Below are 20558 nucleotides of genomic sequence, written 5' to 3' on the forward strand. Positions count from 1 at the left end.
AGACTCACAGCAGATCTCTCAGCAGAAACCCTACAGGCCAGAAGAGAGCGGGGGCCGATATTCAACATCCTTAAAGAAAAGAACTTTCAACCCAGAATTTCATATCCAGCCAAACTAAGCTTCATAAGTGAAGGAAAAATAAAATCCTTTGTGAACAAGCAAGTACTCAGAGATTTCATCACCACCAGACCAGCTTTACAAGAGCTCCTGAAGGAGGCACTACACATAGAAAAGAACAACCAGTACCAGCCACTCCAAAAACGCACGAAATGGTGAAGAGCATCAACACAATGAAGAATCTGCATCAACCAATGGGCAAAACAGCCAGCTAGCATCAAAATGACAGGATCAAATTCACACATAACAATATTAACCCTAAATGTAAATGGACTAAGTGCCCCAATCAAAAGACACAGACTGGCAAATTGGATAAAAAGCCAAAACCCATCAGTGTGCTGTATCCAGGAAATCCACCTCACATGCAAGGATACACAAAGGATCAAAATAAAGGGATGGAGGAAGATTTACCAAGCAAATGGAGAGCAAAAAAAAGCAGGAGTTGCAATTCTCATCTCTGATAAAATAGACTTTAAAGCAACAAAGATCAAAAGAGACAAAGAAGGACATTACATAATGGTAAAGGGATCAATGCAACAAGAAGAGCTAACGATCCTAAATATATATGCACCTAATACAGGAGCACCCAGATACATAAGGCAAGTTCTTAAAGACTTACAAAGAGACCTAGACTCCCACACAATAATAGTGGGAGACTTTAACACCCCATTGTCAATATTAGACAGCTCAACGAGACAGAAAATTAACAAGGATATCCAGGATTTGAACTCAGACCTGGAACAAGCAAACCTAATAGACATTTACAAAACTCTGCACCCCAAATCCACAGAATATACATTCTTCTCAGCACCACATCACACCTACTCTAAAATTGACCACATAATTGGAAGTAAATCGCTCCTCAGCAAATGCAAAAGAATGGAAACCATAACAAACAGTCTCTCAGACCACAGTGCAATCAAGTTAGAACTCAGAATTCAGAAGCCAACCCAGAATCGCACAGCCTCATGGAAAATGAACAACTTTCTCCTGAATGTTGACTGGATAAACACTGAAATGAAGGCAGAAATAAAGATGTTCTTTGAAACCAACGAGAACGAAGACACCACATACCAGAATCTCTGGGACACATTTAAAGCAGTCTCTAGAGGAAAATATATAGCAATAAGTGCCCACATGAGAAGAAAGGAGAGATCTAAAATTGACACCCTATCATCAAAATTGAAAGAGTTAGAGGAGCAAGATCAAAAAAACTCAAAACCTAGCAGAAGACAAGAAATAACTAAGATCAAAGCAGAATTGAAGGAGATAGAGACATGAAAAACCCTACAAAAAAAATCAATAAATCCAGGAGCTGGTTTTTTGAAAAGATCAACAAAATAGACAGACCACTAGCCAGACTAATAAAAAAGAAAAGAGAGAATAACCAAATAGATGCAATAAAAAATGATAAAGGGGATATCACCACAGATGCCACAGAAATTCAAACCATCATCAGAGATTATTACAAACAACTCTATGCACATAAACTAGAAAACCTGGAAGAAATGGATAAATTCCTGGACAGCTGCCTCCTCCCAAGCCTAAACCAGGAAGAAGTCGAAACCCTGAATAGACCAATAACAAGGTCTGAAGTTGAGGCAGCAATTAAGAGCCTACCACCCAAAAAAAAGCCCAGGTCCAGATGGGTTCACAGTCGAATTCTACCAGACATACAAAGAGGAACTGGTACCATTCCTACTGAAACTCTTCCAAATAATCCAAAAAGAGGGAATCCTTCCCAAATCATTTATGAGACCAACATCATCCTAATACCAAAACCCGGCAGAGACTCAACAAGAAAAGAAAACTTCAGGCCAATAACCATGATGAACATAGATGCAAAAATCTTCAATAAAATATTGGCAAGCCGATTGCAACAGCACATCAAAAAGCTTATCCACCATGATCAAGTAGGATTCATCCCGGGGATGCAAGGCTGGTTCAATATATACAGGTCTATAAATGTAATTCACCACATAAACAGAACCAAAGACAAAAACCACATGATTATCTCAATTGATGCAGAGAAGGCCTTTGACAAAATTCAACAGCCCTTTATGCTAAAAACTCTCAATAAACTAGGTATCGACGGAACATATCTCAAAACAATAAAAGCTATTTATGACAAACTGACAGCCAATATCATACTGAATGGGCAAAAACTGGAAGCATTCCCTTTGAAATCGGGCACTAGACAAGGATGCCCTCTCTCACCACTCCTATTCAATATAGTACTGGAAGTTCTAGCCAGAGGAATCAGGCAAGAAAAAGAAATAAAGGGTATTCAATTAGGAAAGGAGGAAGTCAAATTGTCTCTATTTGCAGACGACATGATTGTATATCTAGAAGACCCCATCATCTCAGCCCAAAATCTCCTGAAACTGATAAGCAACTTCAGCAAAGTCTCAGAATACAAAATCAATGTGCAAAAATCACAAGCATTCCTATACACCAATAACAGACTTAAAGAGAGCCAAATCAAGAACGAACTGCCATTCACAATTGCTACAAAGAGAATAAAATACCTAGGAATACAACTAACAAGGAACGTAAAGGACCTCTTCAAGGAGAACTACAAACCACTGCTCAACAAAATAAGAGAGGACACAAACAGATGGAGAAACATTCCATGTTCATGGTTAGGAAGAATTAATATTGTGAAAATGGCCATACTGCCCAAAGTAATTTACAGATTCAACGCTATCCCCATCAAGCTACCAATGACCTTCTTCACAGAACTGGAAAAAACCACCTTAAACTTCATATGGAACCAAAAGAGAGCCCGCATAGCCAAGTCAATTCTAAGCAAAAAGAACAAAGCAGGAGGCATCAAACTACTGGACATCAAACTCTACTACAAGGCTACAGTAATCAAAACAGCATGGTACTGGTACCAAAACAGAGATATAGACCAATGGAACAGAACAGAGGTGTCGGAGGCGACACAACATATCTCCAACCACCCGATCTTTGACAAACCTGATAAAAACAAGCAATGGGGAAAGGATTCCCTGTTCAATAAGTGGTGTTGGGAAAACTGGCTAGCCATATGCAGAAAGCAGAAACTCGACCCCTTCCTGACACCTTACACTAAAATTGACTCCAGATGGATTAAAGACTTAAACATAAGACGTAACACCATAAAAACCCTAGAAGGAAACCTAGGCAAAACCATTCAGGACATAGGCGTAGGCAAGGACTTGATGACCAAAACACCAAAAGCACTGGCAACAAAAGCCAAAATAGACAAATGGGACCTAATCAAACTCCACAGCTTCTGCACGGCAAAAGAAACAATCAACAGAGTGAATCGGCAACCAACAGAATGGGAAAAAATTTTTGCAGCCTACCCGTCTGACAAAGGGCTAATATCCAGAATTTACAATGAGCTAAAACAGATATACAAGAAAAAAACAAATAAGCCCATTCAAAAATGGGCAAAGGATATGAACAGATACTTTACAAAAGAAGACATACATGAGGCCAACAAACATATGAAAAAATGCTCATCATCACTGGTCATTAGAGAAATGCAAATCAAAACTACATTGAGATACCATCTCACGCCAGTTAGAATGGCGATCATTAAAAAATCTGGAGACAACAGATGCTGGAGAGGATGTGGAGAAATAGGAACACTTTTACACTGTTGGTGGGAGTGTAAATTAGTTCAACCATTGTGGAAAACAGTGTGGCGATTCCTCAACGACCTAGAAATAGAAATTCCATTTGACCCAGCAATCCCATTACTGGGCATATATCCAAAGGATTATAAATCGTTCTACTATAAGAACACATGCACACAAATGTTCATTGCAGCACAGTTTACAATAGCAAAGACCTAGAACCAACCCAAATGCCCATCGATGATAGACTGGACAGGAAAAATGTGGCACACATACACCATGGAATATTATGCAGCCATTAAAAACGAGGAGTTTGCGTCCTTTGTAGGGACATGGATGAACCTGGAAACCATCATTCTCAGCAAACTGACACAAGAACACAAAATCAAACACCACATGTTCTCACTCATAGGCAGGTGTTGAACAAGGAGAACACATGGACACAGGGACGGGAGCACTATACACGGGGGTCTGTTGGGGGGGAGTCGGGGGGACAGCGGGGGAGTGGGGAGTTGGGGAGGGATAGCATGGGGAGAAATGCCAGATATAGGTGAAGGGGAGGAAGGCAGCAAATCACACTGCCACGTATGCACCTATGCAACAACCTTGTATGTTTTCACATGTACCCCAAAACCTAAAATGCAATAAAAAAAAATTTTTTTTTAAATTTTTCATTTTTAGAGATAGGAATTCACTCTATCACCTAAGCTGGAGTGCAGTGGTATCATAGCTCACAGTAGCCTCAAACTCCTAGGCTTAAGAGATCTTCCTGCCTCAGCTTCCCAAGTAGCTGAGACTATAAGGACAAGCTACCATGCCCAGCTAAATAAAAAAAAATTTCTTTTTTAAGAGATGGGGTCTTGCTATATTGGCCAGACTGGTCTCGAACTCCTGGCCTCAAGTGATCCTCCTGCCTCATTCTCCCAAAGTGCTGATTACAGGTGTGAGCCACTGTACCTGGCTTGATTCCAATTTTGAATGAAGTTCCACTATGGGTAAAATGCTATCAAACAGCATCACATGCTACAGAGAAATAGTTCGTGAAAGGAAGCGTTAACTGATGTGGCAAACTTCCTTGTTGTCGTATTTTTAGAAACTGCCACAGCCACCCCAACCTTCAGCCACCACCCTGATCAGCCATCAACATCAAGGCAAAACGCTCTGCCAGCAAAAAGATTACCACTGTCTGAGAGCTCAGATTGATTGTTAACATTTTTAGCAAGAAAGTACTCTAAAACTGTGTACACTGTTTTTTTAGACATAATAGGATTGCGCATACTTACTTGATTATAGTATAGTGTAAACGTAACTTTTATTGCATTGGGAAACAAAAAAAATTCATGTGATTCATTTCATTGCAGTATTTATTTTATTGCAGTGGTCCAGAACCAAACATGCAGTATCTCTGAGGTATGCCTGTACACAGTTATAAAGTTCTTACAGTATACATGGTGGTACATCAATTGAAAGTAGACTGTGAGCCGGGCGTGGTAGCTCACGCCTGTAATCCCAGCACTTTGGGAGGCCAGATCACAAGGTCAGGAGTTACAGACCAGCCTGGCCAATATAGTGAAATTCCATCTCTACTAAAAACACAAAAATTAACCAGGCATGGTGGCGTGTGCCTGTAATCCCAGCTACTCAGGAGGCTGAGGCAGGAGAATTGCTTGAATCTGGAAGACAGAGGTTGCAATGAGCCTAGATCACGCCACTGCACTCCAGCCTGGGTGACAGAGCAAGACACTGTCTCAAAGAATAAAAAAATAAAAAAAATTAAACTTTATCATAGGTATGTATGTAGAGGAAAAGGCATAGCATTTGTAGGGTTTGATACTATCTGCCATTTCAGACATCTACTGGGGGTCTTGGAATGCATGTTCTGTGGTTAAGAGGGGACGACTACTTTTTGGTGAAGAAATAAAAAAGACAGTTGTTAGATGTTTTGAGGAGGTCAGTTTTTACCCCAAAATGTTTGTTGTTCACTGGGACATGACAATTTGACTGTGCACCTGTGACGTACTCTAATTGCTTTTTAAATTTCAGACTACTGGGTTACAGCCCTGGTGGCAAATACTAGATTATGTTTTGATGAGCCAGACCTGGGCATTAAATCCTTTTTCGGACTCTGTCTTCATTTAGCAATGAGTTTTCTTCTTTTATTTTCAGTTTTATCTTTTATTTTACAATAAATGAGTAATGCCTGTAATGCCTATAATCCCATCTCCTTGGGAGGCCGAGACAGAAGAATCGCTTGAACCCAGGAAGTGGAGGTTGCAGTGAGCTGAGATTGTGCCACTGCACTGTAGGCTGGGTGACAGAGTGAGACTCCGTTTCAAAAAAAGAAAGAAAGACTGTGATAAGCTAAAGATGTACAGTACAAACCCTAATACAAGCACTAAACAAGAAAAAAAAAGAATTATAGCTAATAAGTCAGAGAAGGTAAAATGAAATTATAGAAAATAATCCAAAAAAGTACAGAAAAAGAGGAAAAAAGATAGAGATGGGATAAATAGCAAACAAATAGCAAGATGTCAGATTTAAACCTAACCTGATATATCAATAATTACATTAGATGTAAACGGTCCAGACAGTCCAATTAAAAGGCAGAGATTATAAAAGTGGATTAGAAACCCAACTACATGCTGTCTATAAAAAATACACTTTAGGCCCAGCACAATGGCTCATGCCTGTAACCCCAGCACTTTGGGAGGCTGGGGCAGGCAGATTACAAGGTCAAGAGATCGAGACCATCCTGGCCGACATGGTGAAACCCCGTCTCTACTAAAAATACAAAAATTAGTTGGGCATGGTGGCGCATGCCTGTAATCCCAGCTACTCAGGAGGCCAAGGCAGGAGAATTGCTTGAACCTGGGAGGCGGAGGTTGCAGTGAGCTGAGATTGTGCCACTGCACCCCAGCCTGGAGACAAGAGCGAGACTTGTCTCGCTCAAAAAAATAATAATTAAAAAATAAAAGATCCAAGATGGCCGATTAGACACAACTCCAGCGCACAACACCCAGCGAGAGAGACGCAGAAATCTAGAGATCTCCTAGCTCCAACCGAGGTACCAGGTACATTTCAACAGGTCTGGTCTGATGGTGAGCAAAACCCACTCAGGGCAGACCGAGGTGGGGAGGGGTGCTGCTTCACCCAGAAAGTGCATCTGACTGGCGAGTCAGAGGCTCCCCCTCTGGCACTCCGATCCAGATACAGTGCTTCCCCCAAAGCCTCAGCAATACACAGAACAGGGCACGTTTGCCAGTCAAGCACTGGGGAATTACAAGCGTGGAGTTGAATAAGAGCCGGCGGACCGAGCTATCGCCCCCTCCCACCTCCAGGAGAGAGAGACAGCTGTAAGCGGGAGTAGCTGGGCAGGCCCTTACCCCATGATGGGAGAGAAAGGAAGCTGAAAGGAGGAGACAGCCAGGTGTGGCTGGGTGGGTCCCTACCCTCCCCTACAAACCCCGGAGGGCTGAAGCTCTGACTCCAGTGGGTTGTGCAGCCAGTGCCACAGTCTGAGATGAACCCTGAATGATCCAGCCCAGTGGAGGAAGGGCACAACCCACCACTAGAGGGGTGGGACTGGGCTACACATTTTAAGAAAAAAACACAGCCGGGCACGGTGGCTCACGCCTGTAATCCCAGCACTTTGGGAGGCCGAGGCGGGTGGATCACGAGGTCAAGAGATTGAGACCATCCTGGTCAACATGGTGAAACCTTGTCTCTACTAAAAATACAAAAAATTAGCTGGGCATGGTGGCACATGCCTGTAATCCCAGCTACTCAGGAGGCTGAGGCAGGAGAATTGCCTGAACCCAGGAGGCAGAGGTTGCGGTGAGCAGAGATCGCGCCATTGCACTCCAGCCTGGGTAACAAGAGCGAAACTCCGTCTCAAAAAAAAAAGAAAAAACACAGGAAGCCTACGTAGCAACGGGACTGCGTTCTTGACATCCCGGCAGCCCCTACAGGTCAGTGGAAGAGGCGGGCCTAATCTCCCAGTATAAATAAAAAAGACACAGGAAGCTTCCCTAGTAACCTGAAGGAGTCCCTAGAAACCCAGTAGCGCCTCCACAGGCAGACAAGCGACCTCATCAAGCAGCTCTCTGACACCACAGCCAGGTAAATCTACAAAGATGAGAAAAAACCAGCACAAAAAAGATGAAACCAAAGACCAGAACACCTCTTCTCCTTCAAGAGATCACAACTCCTCAACAACACAGGATCACAACTTGACCGAGAAGGAGTGCGACGAATTGACAGAAACAGGCTTCAGAAGGTGGATAATAACAAACTTTTCTGAGCTAAAGGAACACGTTCTAACTCAATGCAAAGAAACCAAAAACCTTGAGAAAAGGTTAGACGAAATGCTAACTAGAATAATCAGCTTAGAGAACATAAACAACTTGATGGAGTTGAAAAAACACAGCACGAGAACTACACGAAGCAAACACGAGTTTTAATAGCCGAATTGAGGCCGGGCACGGTGGCTCACGCCTGTAATCCCAGCACTTTGGGAGGCTGAGGCAGGCGGATCACGAGGTCAAGAGATCGAGACCATCCTGGCCAACATGGTGAAACCCCGTCTCTACTAAAAATACAAAAAATAGCCGGGCATGGTGGCACGTGCCTGTGGTCCCAGCTACTCGGGAGGCTGAGGTGGAAGAATCGCTTGAATCCAGGAGGTGGAGGTTGCAGTGAGCCGAGATTGCGCCATTGCACTCCAGCCTGGCAACAGAGCAAGACTACGTCTCAAAAAAAAAAAAAAAATAGCTGAATTGATCAAGCAGAAGAAAGGATATCAGAGATTGAAGATCAACTCAATGAAATAAAAGAAGAAGGCAAGATGAGAAAAAAAGAGTAAAAAGAAATGAACAAAGCCTCCAAGAAATATGGAATTATGTGAAAAGACCTAACCTATACCTCCAAGAAATACAGGATTATGTGAAAAGACCTAACCTATGCTTGATCGGTGTACCTGAATATGATGGGGAGAATGAATCCAAGCTGGAAAAGACGCTCCAGGATATTATCCAGGAGAAATTCCCAAGCCTAGCAAGGCAGTCCAAAATTCAAATTCAAGAAATACAGAGAACTCCACAAAGATATTCCTCAAGAAGAGCAACCCCAAGGCACATAATTGTCAGATTCACCAGGGTTGAAATAAAGGGAAAAAATGCTAAGGGCAGCCAGAGAGAAAGGTCAGGTCACCCACAGAGGGAAGTCAATCAGACTCACAGCAGATCTCTTGGCAGAAACCTTAAAGCCAGAAGAGAGTGGGGGCCAATATTCAACATCCTTAAAGAAAAGAACTTTCAACCCAGAATCTCATATCCAGCCAAACTAAGCTTCATAAGTGAAGGAGAAATAAAATCCTTTACAGACAAGCAATTACTGAGAGATTCTGTCACCACCAGACCTGCCCTACAGGAGCTCCTGAAAGAAACTTATGAAAAGGAACAAGTACTAGTCACTGCAAAAGCAAACTAGTGGGGGGCAAAGACCAAAAATGCAATGAAGAAAATGAGTCAACGAATGGGAAAGAAAACCAGCCAGTAACAAAATGGCAGGATCAAATTCACACGTAACAATATTAACATTGAATGTAAACGGCCTAAATGCCCCAAAAGACACAGACTAGCAAACTGGATAAAAAGTGAAGACCCACTGGTGTGCTGTATTCAGGAAACCCATCTCACATACAAAGACACACATAGACTCAAAATAAAGGGATGGAAGAAGATTTACCAAGCAAATAGAGAACAAAAAAAAGCAGGGGTTGCAATCCTAGTCTCTGATAAAATGGACTTCAAACCAACAAAGATCAAAAGAGACAAAGAAGGACACTACATAATGGTAAAAAGATCAATCCGACAGGAAGAGCTAACTGTCCTAAATATATACACTCCCAACACAGGAGCACCCAGATATATAAAGCAAGTTCTTAACGACCTAAAACGAGATTTAGACTCCCACACAATAATAGTGGGAGACTTCAACACTCCACTGTCAATATTAGACAGATCAATGAGAAAGAAAGTTAACAAGGATATCCAAGACTTGAATGCAGAGCTGGACCAGGTGGACCTAACAGACATATACAGAACGCTCCACCCCAAATCCACAGAATATACATTTTTCTCAGCACCACATTGCACTTACTCTAAAATTGACCACATCATTGGAAGCAAATCACTCCTCAGCAAATGCAAAAGAACAGAAATCATAACAAACAGTCTATCAGACCACAGCGCAATGAGACTAGAACTCAGGATCAAGAAACACACTCAAACCGCACAACCACTTGGAAACTGAACAACTTGCTTCTGAGTGTCGACTGGATAAACAATGAAATGAAGGCAGAAATAAAGATGTTCTTCAAAACCAACCAGAATGAAGACACAACTTACCAGAATCTCTGGGACACCTTTAAAGCAGTGTCGAGAGGGAAATTTATAGAAATAAATGCCACCAGAGAAGAGAGGAAAGATCTAAAATCAACACCCTATCGTCAAAATTGAAAGAGCTAGAGAAGCAAGAGCAAAAAATCTCAAAAGCTAGCAGAAGACAAGAAATAACTAAGATCAGAGCAGAACTGGAGGAGACAGAGACACAAAAAACCCTTCAAAAAAAAAAAAAAAAATCAATAAATCCAGGAGCTGGTTTTCAAAAAGATCAACAAAATAGACAGACCACTAGCCAGATTAATAAAAAACATAAGGGAGAAGAATCAAATAGATGCAATAAAAAACGATAAAGGGGATATCACCACTGATCCCATAGAAATACAAACTACCATCAGAGATTACTACAAACAGCTCTACTCACATAAACCAGTAAACCAGGAAGAAATGGATAAATTCCTAGACACTTGTACTCTACCAAGACTAAACCAGGAGGAAGTTAAAACCCTGAATAGACCAATAACAAGGGCTGAAGTAGAGGCAGCAATCAATAGCCTACCAACCGAAAAAAGTCCAGGTCCAGATGGGTTCACAGCCGAATTCTACCAGATGTACAAAGAGGAGCTAGTTCCATTCCTTCTGAAACTGTATCAAACAATACAAAAGGAGGGAATCCTCCCTAACTCACTTTATGAGACCAACATCATCCTGATACCAAAACCAGGCAGAGACTCAACTAAAAAAGAAAACTTCAGGCCAATAACCATGATGAACATCGACGCAAAAATCTTCAATAAAATACTGGCAAAAAGACTGCAACAGCACATCAAGAAGCTTATCCATCATGACCAAGAAGGCTTCATCGTGGCGATGCAAGGCTGGTTCAACATACACAATCCATTAATGTAATCCATCACATAAATGGAACCAAAGCCAAAAACCACATGATTATCTCAATAGATGCAGAGAAGGCCTTTGACAAAATTCAACAGCCATTCATGCTAAAAACTCTCAATAAACTAGGTATTGACGGAACATATCATAAAATGATAAAAGCTATATATGACAAACCTACAGCCAATATCATACTGAACAGGCAAAAGCTGGAAGAATTCCCTTTGAAATCAGGCACTAGACAAGGATGCCCTGTCTCACCACACCTATTCAACATGGTATTGGAAGTTCCAGTCAGAGCAATCAGAAAAGAAAAAGAAATAAAGGATATTCAATTAGGAAAGGAGGAAGTCAAACTGTCTCTATTTGCAGATGACATGATTGTATATCTAGAAGACCCCATCATCTCAGCCCAAAATCTCAAACTGATAAGAAACTTCAGCAAAGTCTCAGGATACAAAATCAATGTGCGGAAATCACGAGCATTCCTATATACCAATAACAGACAAACAGAGAGCAAATCAAGAGCGAACTCCCATTCACAATTGCTACACAAGGAGAATAAAATACCTAGGAATACAACTAACAAAGGATGTAAAGGACCTCTGCAAGGAGAACCTACAAACCACTGCTCAATGAAATAAGAGAGGACACAAACAGATGGAAAAACATTCCATGCTCATGGTTAGGAAGAATCAATATCGTGAAAATGGCCATACTGCCCAAAGTAATCTACAGATTCAACGCTATCCCCATCAAGCTACCAATGATCTTCTTCACAAAACTGGAAAAAAACACTTTAAACTTCATATGGAATCACAAAAGACCCCGCGTAGCCAAGACAATCCTAAGCAAAAAGAACAAAGCCGAAGGCATCACACTGCCGGACTTCAAACTATACTACAAAGCTACAGTAATCAAAACAGCATGGTACTGGTATCAAAACAGAGACATAGACCAATGGAACAGAAGAGAGACCCCAGAAGAAACACCACACATCTACAACCATCTGATCTTTGACAAACCTGGCAAAAACAAGCAATGGGGAAAGGACTCCATGTTTAATAAATGTTGTTGGGAAAACTGCCTAGCAATGTGCAGAAAGCAGAAATTGGACCCCTACCTGTCACCTTACACTAAAATTAACTCCAGATGAATAAAAGATTTAAACATAAAACCTAACATCATAAAAATACTAGAAGAAAACGTAGGCAAAACCATCCAGGACATAGGCATAGGCAAGGACTTCATGACTAAAACACCAAAAGCAATGGCAATAAAGCCAAGATAGACAAATGAGATCTAATTAAACTCCAGAGCTTCTGTACAGCAAAAGAAACCATCATTAGAGTGAATTGGCAACCAAAAGAATGGGAAAAAATTTTTGCAATCTACCTGTCTGACAAAGGGCTAATATCCAGAATCTACAAAGAACTAAAACAGATATACAAGAAGAAAACAACCCCATGAAAAAGTGGGTGAAGGATCTGAACAGACACTTTTCAAAAGAAGACATATATGAGGCCAAGAAACATGAAAAAAATGCTCATCATCACTGGTCATTAGAGAAATGTAAATCAAAAACACACTGAGATATCTCATGCCAGTTAGAATGGTGATCATTAAAAAATCTGGAGACAACAGATGCTAGAGAGGATGTGGAGAAATAGGAACACTGTTACACAGTTGGTGGAGTGTAAATTAGTTCAACCATTGTGGAAGACAGTGTGGCAATTTCTCAAGGATCTAGATATAGAAATTCCATTTGACCCAGCAATCCCATTACTGGGTATATACCCAAAGAACTATAAATCCTTCTACTATAGACACATGCACACGTATGTTCATTGTGGCCCTGTGTACAATAGCAAAGACCTGGAACCAACCCAAATGCCCATCAATGACAGACTGGACAAAGAAAATGTGGTACATATACACCGTGGAATACTATGCAACCATAAAAAATGATGAGTTTGTGTCCTTCGTAGGGACTTTGATGAATCTGGAAACCATTATTCTCAGCAAACTGACACAAGAACAGAAAGCCAAACACTGAATGTTCTCACTCATAGGTGAGTGTTGAGCAACGAGAACATGTGGACTCTGGGAGAGGAGCATCACACACTGGGGGTAGTTGGTGGGGGTAGAGGAGAGACAGCAGGGGGTGGGGGGGTGGGGAGGGATAACATGGGGAGAAATGCCAGATATAGTATGCACCTAAAGTAAAGTAAATTTTAAAAAGTAAAGATAAAATAAAAAAATACACTTTAAGTAAAAAGATGCAAATAGATTAAAAGCACAAGGATGGAAAAAGATATACCATGCCTATACTAATCAAATAAAAGCTGGAAAGGCTATGTCAATCAAAATAGATTTCAGGGCAAAGAATATTATGAAATGATTTTAATTATTCCTAGTAATGATAAAGAAATTTTCATGAAAGAGATATAACAATCCTAAACTTTTATGTACCTAATAACATAGTTTCAAAATACATAAAGCAAAAACTTACAGAACTACAAGGGAAATAGACAAGTGTCCACAATTATAATTGGAGATGTCAACATCCCTCTTAATAATATTAATAGATCAGACACACAAAAATCAGTAAGAATACAGAAGACTTGAACAACACTATCAGCCAACTTTACCTAATTGACATTTATAGAACACTTCACCCAACAACAGAAAGGCTCATGTATATTCCTGAAGCTTTCAAGTATACACAGAACCTCACCAAGATAGACCATATTCTGGGGCATAAAAATATCTCAAAAACTTAGTAGAATTCATGTCATAGAAAGCATATTTTCTGACCATAGTGGAACTGAAATAGAAATCAGTAACATAGTATCACATTGGCCATGAAATAAAGAGAGAAAAGTAAAAAAAAAAAAAAAAAAATTTGAAATCAGTAACAGAAAGACATCTGGAAAATCCCCAAATATTTAGAAACTAAATAACATACCTCTAAATAGTCCATGAATAGCTATTAAATGGCACATCTCAATAAAACAAAGGGAAATGAGTAAGCATTCTGAACTGAATGAAAATAAAAATAATGTATCAAAATCTTTGGGATGTAGCTAAAGCAGTTCTTAAGAGGAAATTTATAGCACTAAATCCCTATATGAGAAAACAGGAAGATCTCAAATCAATGACTGTAGCTTCTTACCTTAAGAAATTAGAAAAAGAAGAGCAAGTTAAATCTGAAGCAAGCAAAATTCAATGAAATAGAAAACTAGAGAAAAATCAATTAACCAAAAGCTCATTACTTATTAAAAAGAGCAACAAAATTTATAAACCTCTAGCCAAACTGATCAGGAAAAAAAAAGATACAAATGACCAATATCAGGAATGAGAAGGAAAACATCATTACAGATTGTAGAGATCTTAAAGGAATCATAGAATACCATAATTAACTTTATGCCAATAAATCCAACAACTTAGCAGAAACGGACAAATTCCTAGAAAGATATAAACTACTAAATCTCATTTTAAAAAAAAGGAATCTGGTTTTTTGAATTTTCAGAAAAAAAGAAAAAAGGAAAATCTGGATTTCCCTATATCTATTAAAGATATCAAAGTTATTTAAAACCTTCCTACATAGAAAACCCTGGGCCTAGAAGGTTTCACTAGAAGGCTTAAATTCTATAAACATTTAAGGAAGGCACAGTACCAATTCGACACAAACTCTGTTTTAAAAATTAAAGAGAGGGCCAGGAGTGGTGGATGAATCCCAGCACTTTGGGAGGCTGAGGCAGGGGGATCACTTGAGGTCAGGAGTTCAAGATCAGCTTGGCCAACACAGTGAAACCCCTTCTCTACTAAAAAAATACAAACATTAGCTGGGCATGGTGGCGAATGCCTGTAGTCCCAGCTATTTGGAAGGCTGAGGCACAAGAATCACTTAAACCTGAGAGATGGACACTGCAGTGAACTGAGATCATGCCACTGCATTCCAGTCTGGGCAGAGCAAGACTCTGTCTCAAAAAAAAAAAAAAAAAAAATTGAGGAGAAGCCCACTGCAGTGGCTCACACCTGTAATCCCAGCACTTTGGGGAGGCTGAGGCAGACGGATTGCTTGAGCTCAAGAATTGAGACCAGCTTGGCCAACATGGTGAAACCCCAACTCTGCCAAAAATACAAAATAATTAGCTGGCTGTGGTGACATGTGTCTGTAGTCCTAGATACTCAGGACCTTGGCTGAGGTGGGAGGATGGCTTGAGCCCAGGAGGCAGAGGTTGCAGTGAGCCGAGATCATGCCACTGCACTCCAGCCTGGGTGACAAAGCCAGAACCTGTCTCAAAAAAAAAAAAAAAAAATTGAAGAAGAGGAAACACTTTCCAACTCATTCTATAAGGCCAGCATTGCCCTGACAGCAAAACCACAGACATTACAAGAAAAGAAAAATAAAGACCAATATTCTTCATGGACATTGATGTAAAAATTTTAAACAAAATTTTAGTATATTGAATATATGAAAACGATAATGAATATATCAGAACAAAGTAAGCTTTGTCCAGGAAAGGCAAGGTTGGTTTAATATGTGAAAGTTAATATAATTACCATACATCAAACTAAAAAACAAAAACCACACAATAACCTCAGTAAATGCAGAATTTAACAAAAGCAGCATTTGACAAAATAAAATAGCTATTCCTAATTCTTGGCTAAATTCCACAAGTATATTTTTTAAAGGCACGGTTCCTCTCCTGAAATTTGGCTTTTATTCTATCATTCCATTAAAACTGCCTTTACTATATTCACCAGCATCTATTTCTGAGATACAATATAGCATGGCTATTAGGAGAATGGACTCTGGAGCTTGACTACTTGGGTTCAATTCCCAGCTCTACCCATTACTAGGCATGTGATTTTCACCAGTTTTAACTTCTCCATGCCTCATTTTTCCTATCTGCAAAATGGGGATAATAAAAGGACTTCCCTTATAGGGCCCTGTGAAGATTTAAATAAGTTCATATATCTATAAAGCACCTAACTTAAAACACTGCCTGATATGTGGTTAAAAAAAAAAAAAAAACTGGGCCGGGCGCGGTGGCTCACGCCTATAATCCCAGCACTTTGGGAGGCCGAGGAGGGTGGATCACGAGGTCAAGAGATCGAGACCATTCTGGTCAACATGGTGAAACCCCGTCTCTACTAAAAATACAAAAAATTAGCTGGGCACGGTGGCGCATGTCTGTAATCCCAGCTACTCAGGAGGCTGAGGCAGGAGAATTGCCTGAACCCAGGAGGCGGAGGTTGCAGTGAGCGGAGATCGCGCCATTGCACTCTAGCCTGGGTAACAAGAGTGAAACTCCGTCTCAAAAAAAAAAAAAATGTAGAAGGAAGTGCTAGCTAAGATTACCACCTCTGGAAAATGCCTAGTTCTTAATCTCTGTAGTTCTCAGATGATCTCTCAGGCCACACTGAGAAGCATTTCAGCAAGTTAAACTGAGTCTCTTTGAGAGTGCATACTGAGTGGTGAAGCAAAGGCAGAGCCTGACACTTGAATCCTGGCTCCATCATTTATTAGCCAGGTGACCCTGGGCACCTCACTTAGCCTCTCTAGACCTCTTTATCTTTATCTTTGAAATCATAAGATTGTTGGGATGATTGAGTAATAGAATACTTTTCTTTCCTCAATCTCCTACCAAGGCTGGACTTGTTTTATTAAAATGCCTTCCAATCAGACTGGTACCAAGACCAGCTTCTCCAGAGACCAAGAGCAAATGCTGGTCCTAGGGGAGGTCAATACTGAAAGGTCAATCTTGTACTCAGCCATGACTTCCAGGGCATTGTCTTCCCAGAGGCCAGAATTATTTCTCAGGATCAGGAGGCTGGCCTCTTAGAAACCCATGAAAACTCCTGGGATTCTGATGGGAATAGCCTGGCCTCTCTCTAAAGGGCTTATGATCAATCTCCTTTTATTCTACCCATTAGCTGGTAATATTTCCCAAGGTCAGCCCTGGAATTTATAATCTTCTCTATTTGGGAGTTAATTACTATTTATAAACATAATGATTGCAAAAAGTCTATATTTTCTTATTCTTTCTTAAAAGTCTATTTTCTACTCTAATATTTCATGAGAACTTAATTCCTATTAAAATATGAATGTTCACATTTTAATATCCTCTCAAAATTGAAAGCACATCTACCACCAGGTAAATAGCATGGCTCCATATGAATTTTTCCCTGAAATTGCTGATGACCTATCCATATTACTGAGTTCATCTCTGGGTTTTGGTTCCACCACTTGGACCCACATTTCTATTTTTATACTGGTCCCGCAAAACCAGAAGACTGTTCATAGTCCATTCCCTACTGTTAGCAGTCACAACCATTCTGCACTGACCAAGATTTACTCAGGAATCATCTTCATTAAATCTCTTCTTTGTTCCCCACGTATGGTCTAGTCAAGCCACCGTGGTAGGTTTTAGATATATACCTGTCTCCTTTCTGGCTGCTCTAATCCAAACCTTAATCATTTTACAGCACAACAGTGATAACTTTCTTGCTGGCCTCCCCACTCAGGCCTATTGTACTCACAGCAGGAAAAACTTTTTATTCAGGTGTTATTGTGAACATGGCAATAATTTTAATTCTACTTACACCAAACAATTTAAGTCTTGAAGACACTCCCCTACAGACTGTCATCTAATGGCTTTTATTTTTTGGCACTCTGGATCCAGGCTCACCAACATGGCCAACTCTGTTTACTCTCACTGCTTGTATAACCATCAGTCTCAAGGCCCACATGCTCCTATTACATGATATGGTACCTAAGAACATGGGTTATTGGGTCAGACTGCCTGGGTTAAATTCCTCGTTCCATTACATCAGTTGTGAACCTCTCTCTTAATCAAGTTTCCTCAGGCAGAAAGGAAGAACAACGGCAGTACCAACTAGCCTGACAGGGTTGTTGCAAGGATTAGATAATCTATGCAAAGCACTAAAGACAATGTCAGGCACATAGTAAACACTCAGGAAGTATCAGTTACTACTGACCTCCTATTATTACTGCTTCCTAACAAAAGACCCAGGGTCTGGTACATAGCAGGTACATAGCAAGTTGAATCAAAGAACAGAAAACCATTCTTGCTCCTAAAATTATTCAAACACTAGTGAAAGGCACAGGTTTTTAATCTGAAATTTTGACCTACCTTTAAATCTGAGTTGGCTGCAAATTTCTGTCCAATTAAAGCTGCATTTCCTCCTACATAGTGCTGTAAGAGAGTTCAAGGCTTTTAGACAGTATTTTAATACAACCACATCACCCAAGTTTAATAATTATTTATTTTAAAAATTTACAGTCCATTTTTCCAAAAACATTTTGAGATGATTTTACATCAAAGGATACAAATTAAGTTAATGAAACACAGAAAGTGAGTTATAAGCTGAAGAAAATAAATACAACAACCATGAAAATTAGTCTGATTGCTTTAACTATAGATCAAATTCAGCTCTGAGCTTACAAGCAGCCAGAACAGACATAGGAAACATGAAGTGTGGACAGGGCTTGGCTTATCTTCTACATTGTAGTCTTCTAAAACGAAGAAAAATGTCACTATCCTGTGAAGAATCATTCACTAGATACTATAATGAACTAAAATCTAACTCGAGTGAGGCACATACGGGCTTTATCTAACCCATGCGTTCCTTACCACCTGCATCTCCTGCCCTTCCCTTCCACATCCTGCTGCTTACAGCTCTCCAAGTCAGCCTTCCTCTATCTCTCTGCCTTTGGCACATGCTGTTTCCTTCCATTAGGACACCCTCCCCTTCTCATATACTAGACAAACCCCTGATCACTTTCCAACAATCAGCTGCAGTGTCACCTCTTATGTAATGCCTTCTCTGTTACCCTTTCCCCACTGACAACTGAGTCTTCACACTGCCCTCACCAGGTAAGATTACAGATCTCTTCCTACCCCTTATAACTTGAACAAACCTCTAACATGGCTCTTGTCCCCTTGGGCTACTATCGTCTGGACACAAGACTAGCTCTTTCAGGGCAGGGACTGTTTTCTTAAGTGTTCAGTAGATGTTTGTTGCTAAATTTTGAGAAATGAAGAAACACACTGATGTGTTGGGAAATATAAAGGTTTTCCTGGGAGTAAATTCTAAAGATAATGGGCCCTAATATAGGACAGTATTTTCCCTTAAACACCACATCTCTCAGCTGAGGACCTGGAGAACAGATTCAGGGCTGGTGTTCCACGTTGCTGACTAAGGATGGATCCATGTGCCAGAAATCTGACACACAGGAGATAAGGTTACTGTTCTATTACAAAAGCTGAAAAGCCTCATCAATGGTGTTGCCTGGGTTGAATGCTACTATCCCACCTTCCTAGTCCTCAGCCCATGCAGAGGCATAGACTAAACCAGAGGTGTCCAATCTTTTGGCTGCCCTGGGCCACACTGGAAGAACTATATTGGATCACCCATAAGACACAACAATAACGATAGCTAATGAGCTATTAAAAAAAAGGAGGGAGGGATATAAATCTCATAATGTTTTAAGAAAGTTTATGAACTTGTGTGGGCCACATTCAAAGCTGTCCTGGGTTGCAGTTTGGACAAGCTTATAGTAAATAATTCTAGATGGCAGACATCACTCTCATCCCAATTTTGTGCTGACTAACCTCTGAATTCAGGTGGGACAGTAACAGCTTTCAGGAGACAAGTTTAAAACTTTTTGTGATATGCAGGCTGAAATCTGGCCTTTTAACAAGTCAGCCTTAATTAATGTTTTATTTAACCATGATAGCTAGAATTTACTAAAAAAAAATCTTGGGAAAATAAGATATCTACAAAGCGGATTTCAGAATTTTCATATAATGGTTATTAACTGTTGTTTATCAGTCAACCTGCCTTAAACTATAAAGAAGTACAAAAAGGCACTCCCTTAGTGAAAGGGGGTTTTACAATGTTAAGAAATAACTTGGACCATCACAAAGCTAAAGTTGCTGTAAAAGTTTTTTTCATCAAGAAACAAAGGCAGAATCAAGACAGAAGAGAAATTAAATAGTTTAAATTTAATTGTGGTTTAAATTCTATAATTATAAAGACTTTTGAGCAGTGGACTCATCTTCATATTAGAACCATGGAGATTCTCTCATAAGAGACAAGAATCTCACTACTGAGCTCAGCTGTCAAAATGGTAACTAAAATCTTGACTTGTTATCTCCTTTAGAAACTCAGCTAATGCCTATGCCCATTTCTAATGTTCAAATAGGCACCTTCAAGGACAAAAAACTTTTTATTTTTTAAATTTTTTGAGACAGGGTCACACTGTGGCCCAGACTGGAGTGCAGTGGCATGATCATGGTTCACTGCAGCCTTGACCTCCTGGCCTCAGGTAAGCCTCCCTCAGGCACATGTCACCATGCCCAGCTCATTGTTTCTATTTTTTGTAGAGACAGGGTTTCACCATGTTGCCCAGGCTGGTCTCAAATTCCTGGGCTCAAGCAATCTACTTGCCTCAGCCTCCCGAAGTGCTGGGATTACAGGC

General features: G+C 40.3%; 1 protein-coding gene across 4 annotated transcripts in view; it reads right to left on the bottom strand.

Moving 5' to 3' along the window:
• Positions 1-20558, bottom strand: part of ADPGK (ADP dependent glucokinase) — a 47318-nt gene that overhangs the window by 16214 nt on the left and 10546 nt on the right. For all 4 annotated transcript variants that reach the window (XM_012451259.2, XM_012451258.2, XM_064382326.1 and 1 more), the window contains one exon: positions 18208-18270. In XM_012451259.2, the coding sequence (XP_012306682.2) occupies positions 18208-18270 (63 nt within the window). The remainder of the gene's footprint in view (positions 1-18207; positions 18271-20558) is intronic.

The sequence above is a fragment of the Aotus nancymaae genome, unplaced genomic scaffold (assembly GCF_030222135.1).
Source record: "Aotus nancymaae isolate 86718 unplaced genomic scaffold, 86718_ANA_hifiasm-v0.15.2.pri h1tg000003l, whole genome shotgun sequence".
NCBI lineage: Eukaryota > Metazoa > Chordata > Mammalia > Primates > Aotidae > Aotus > Aotus nancymaae.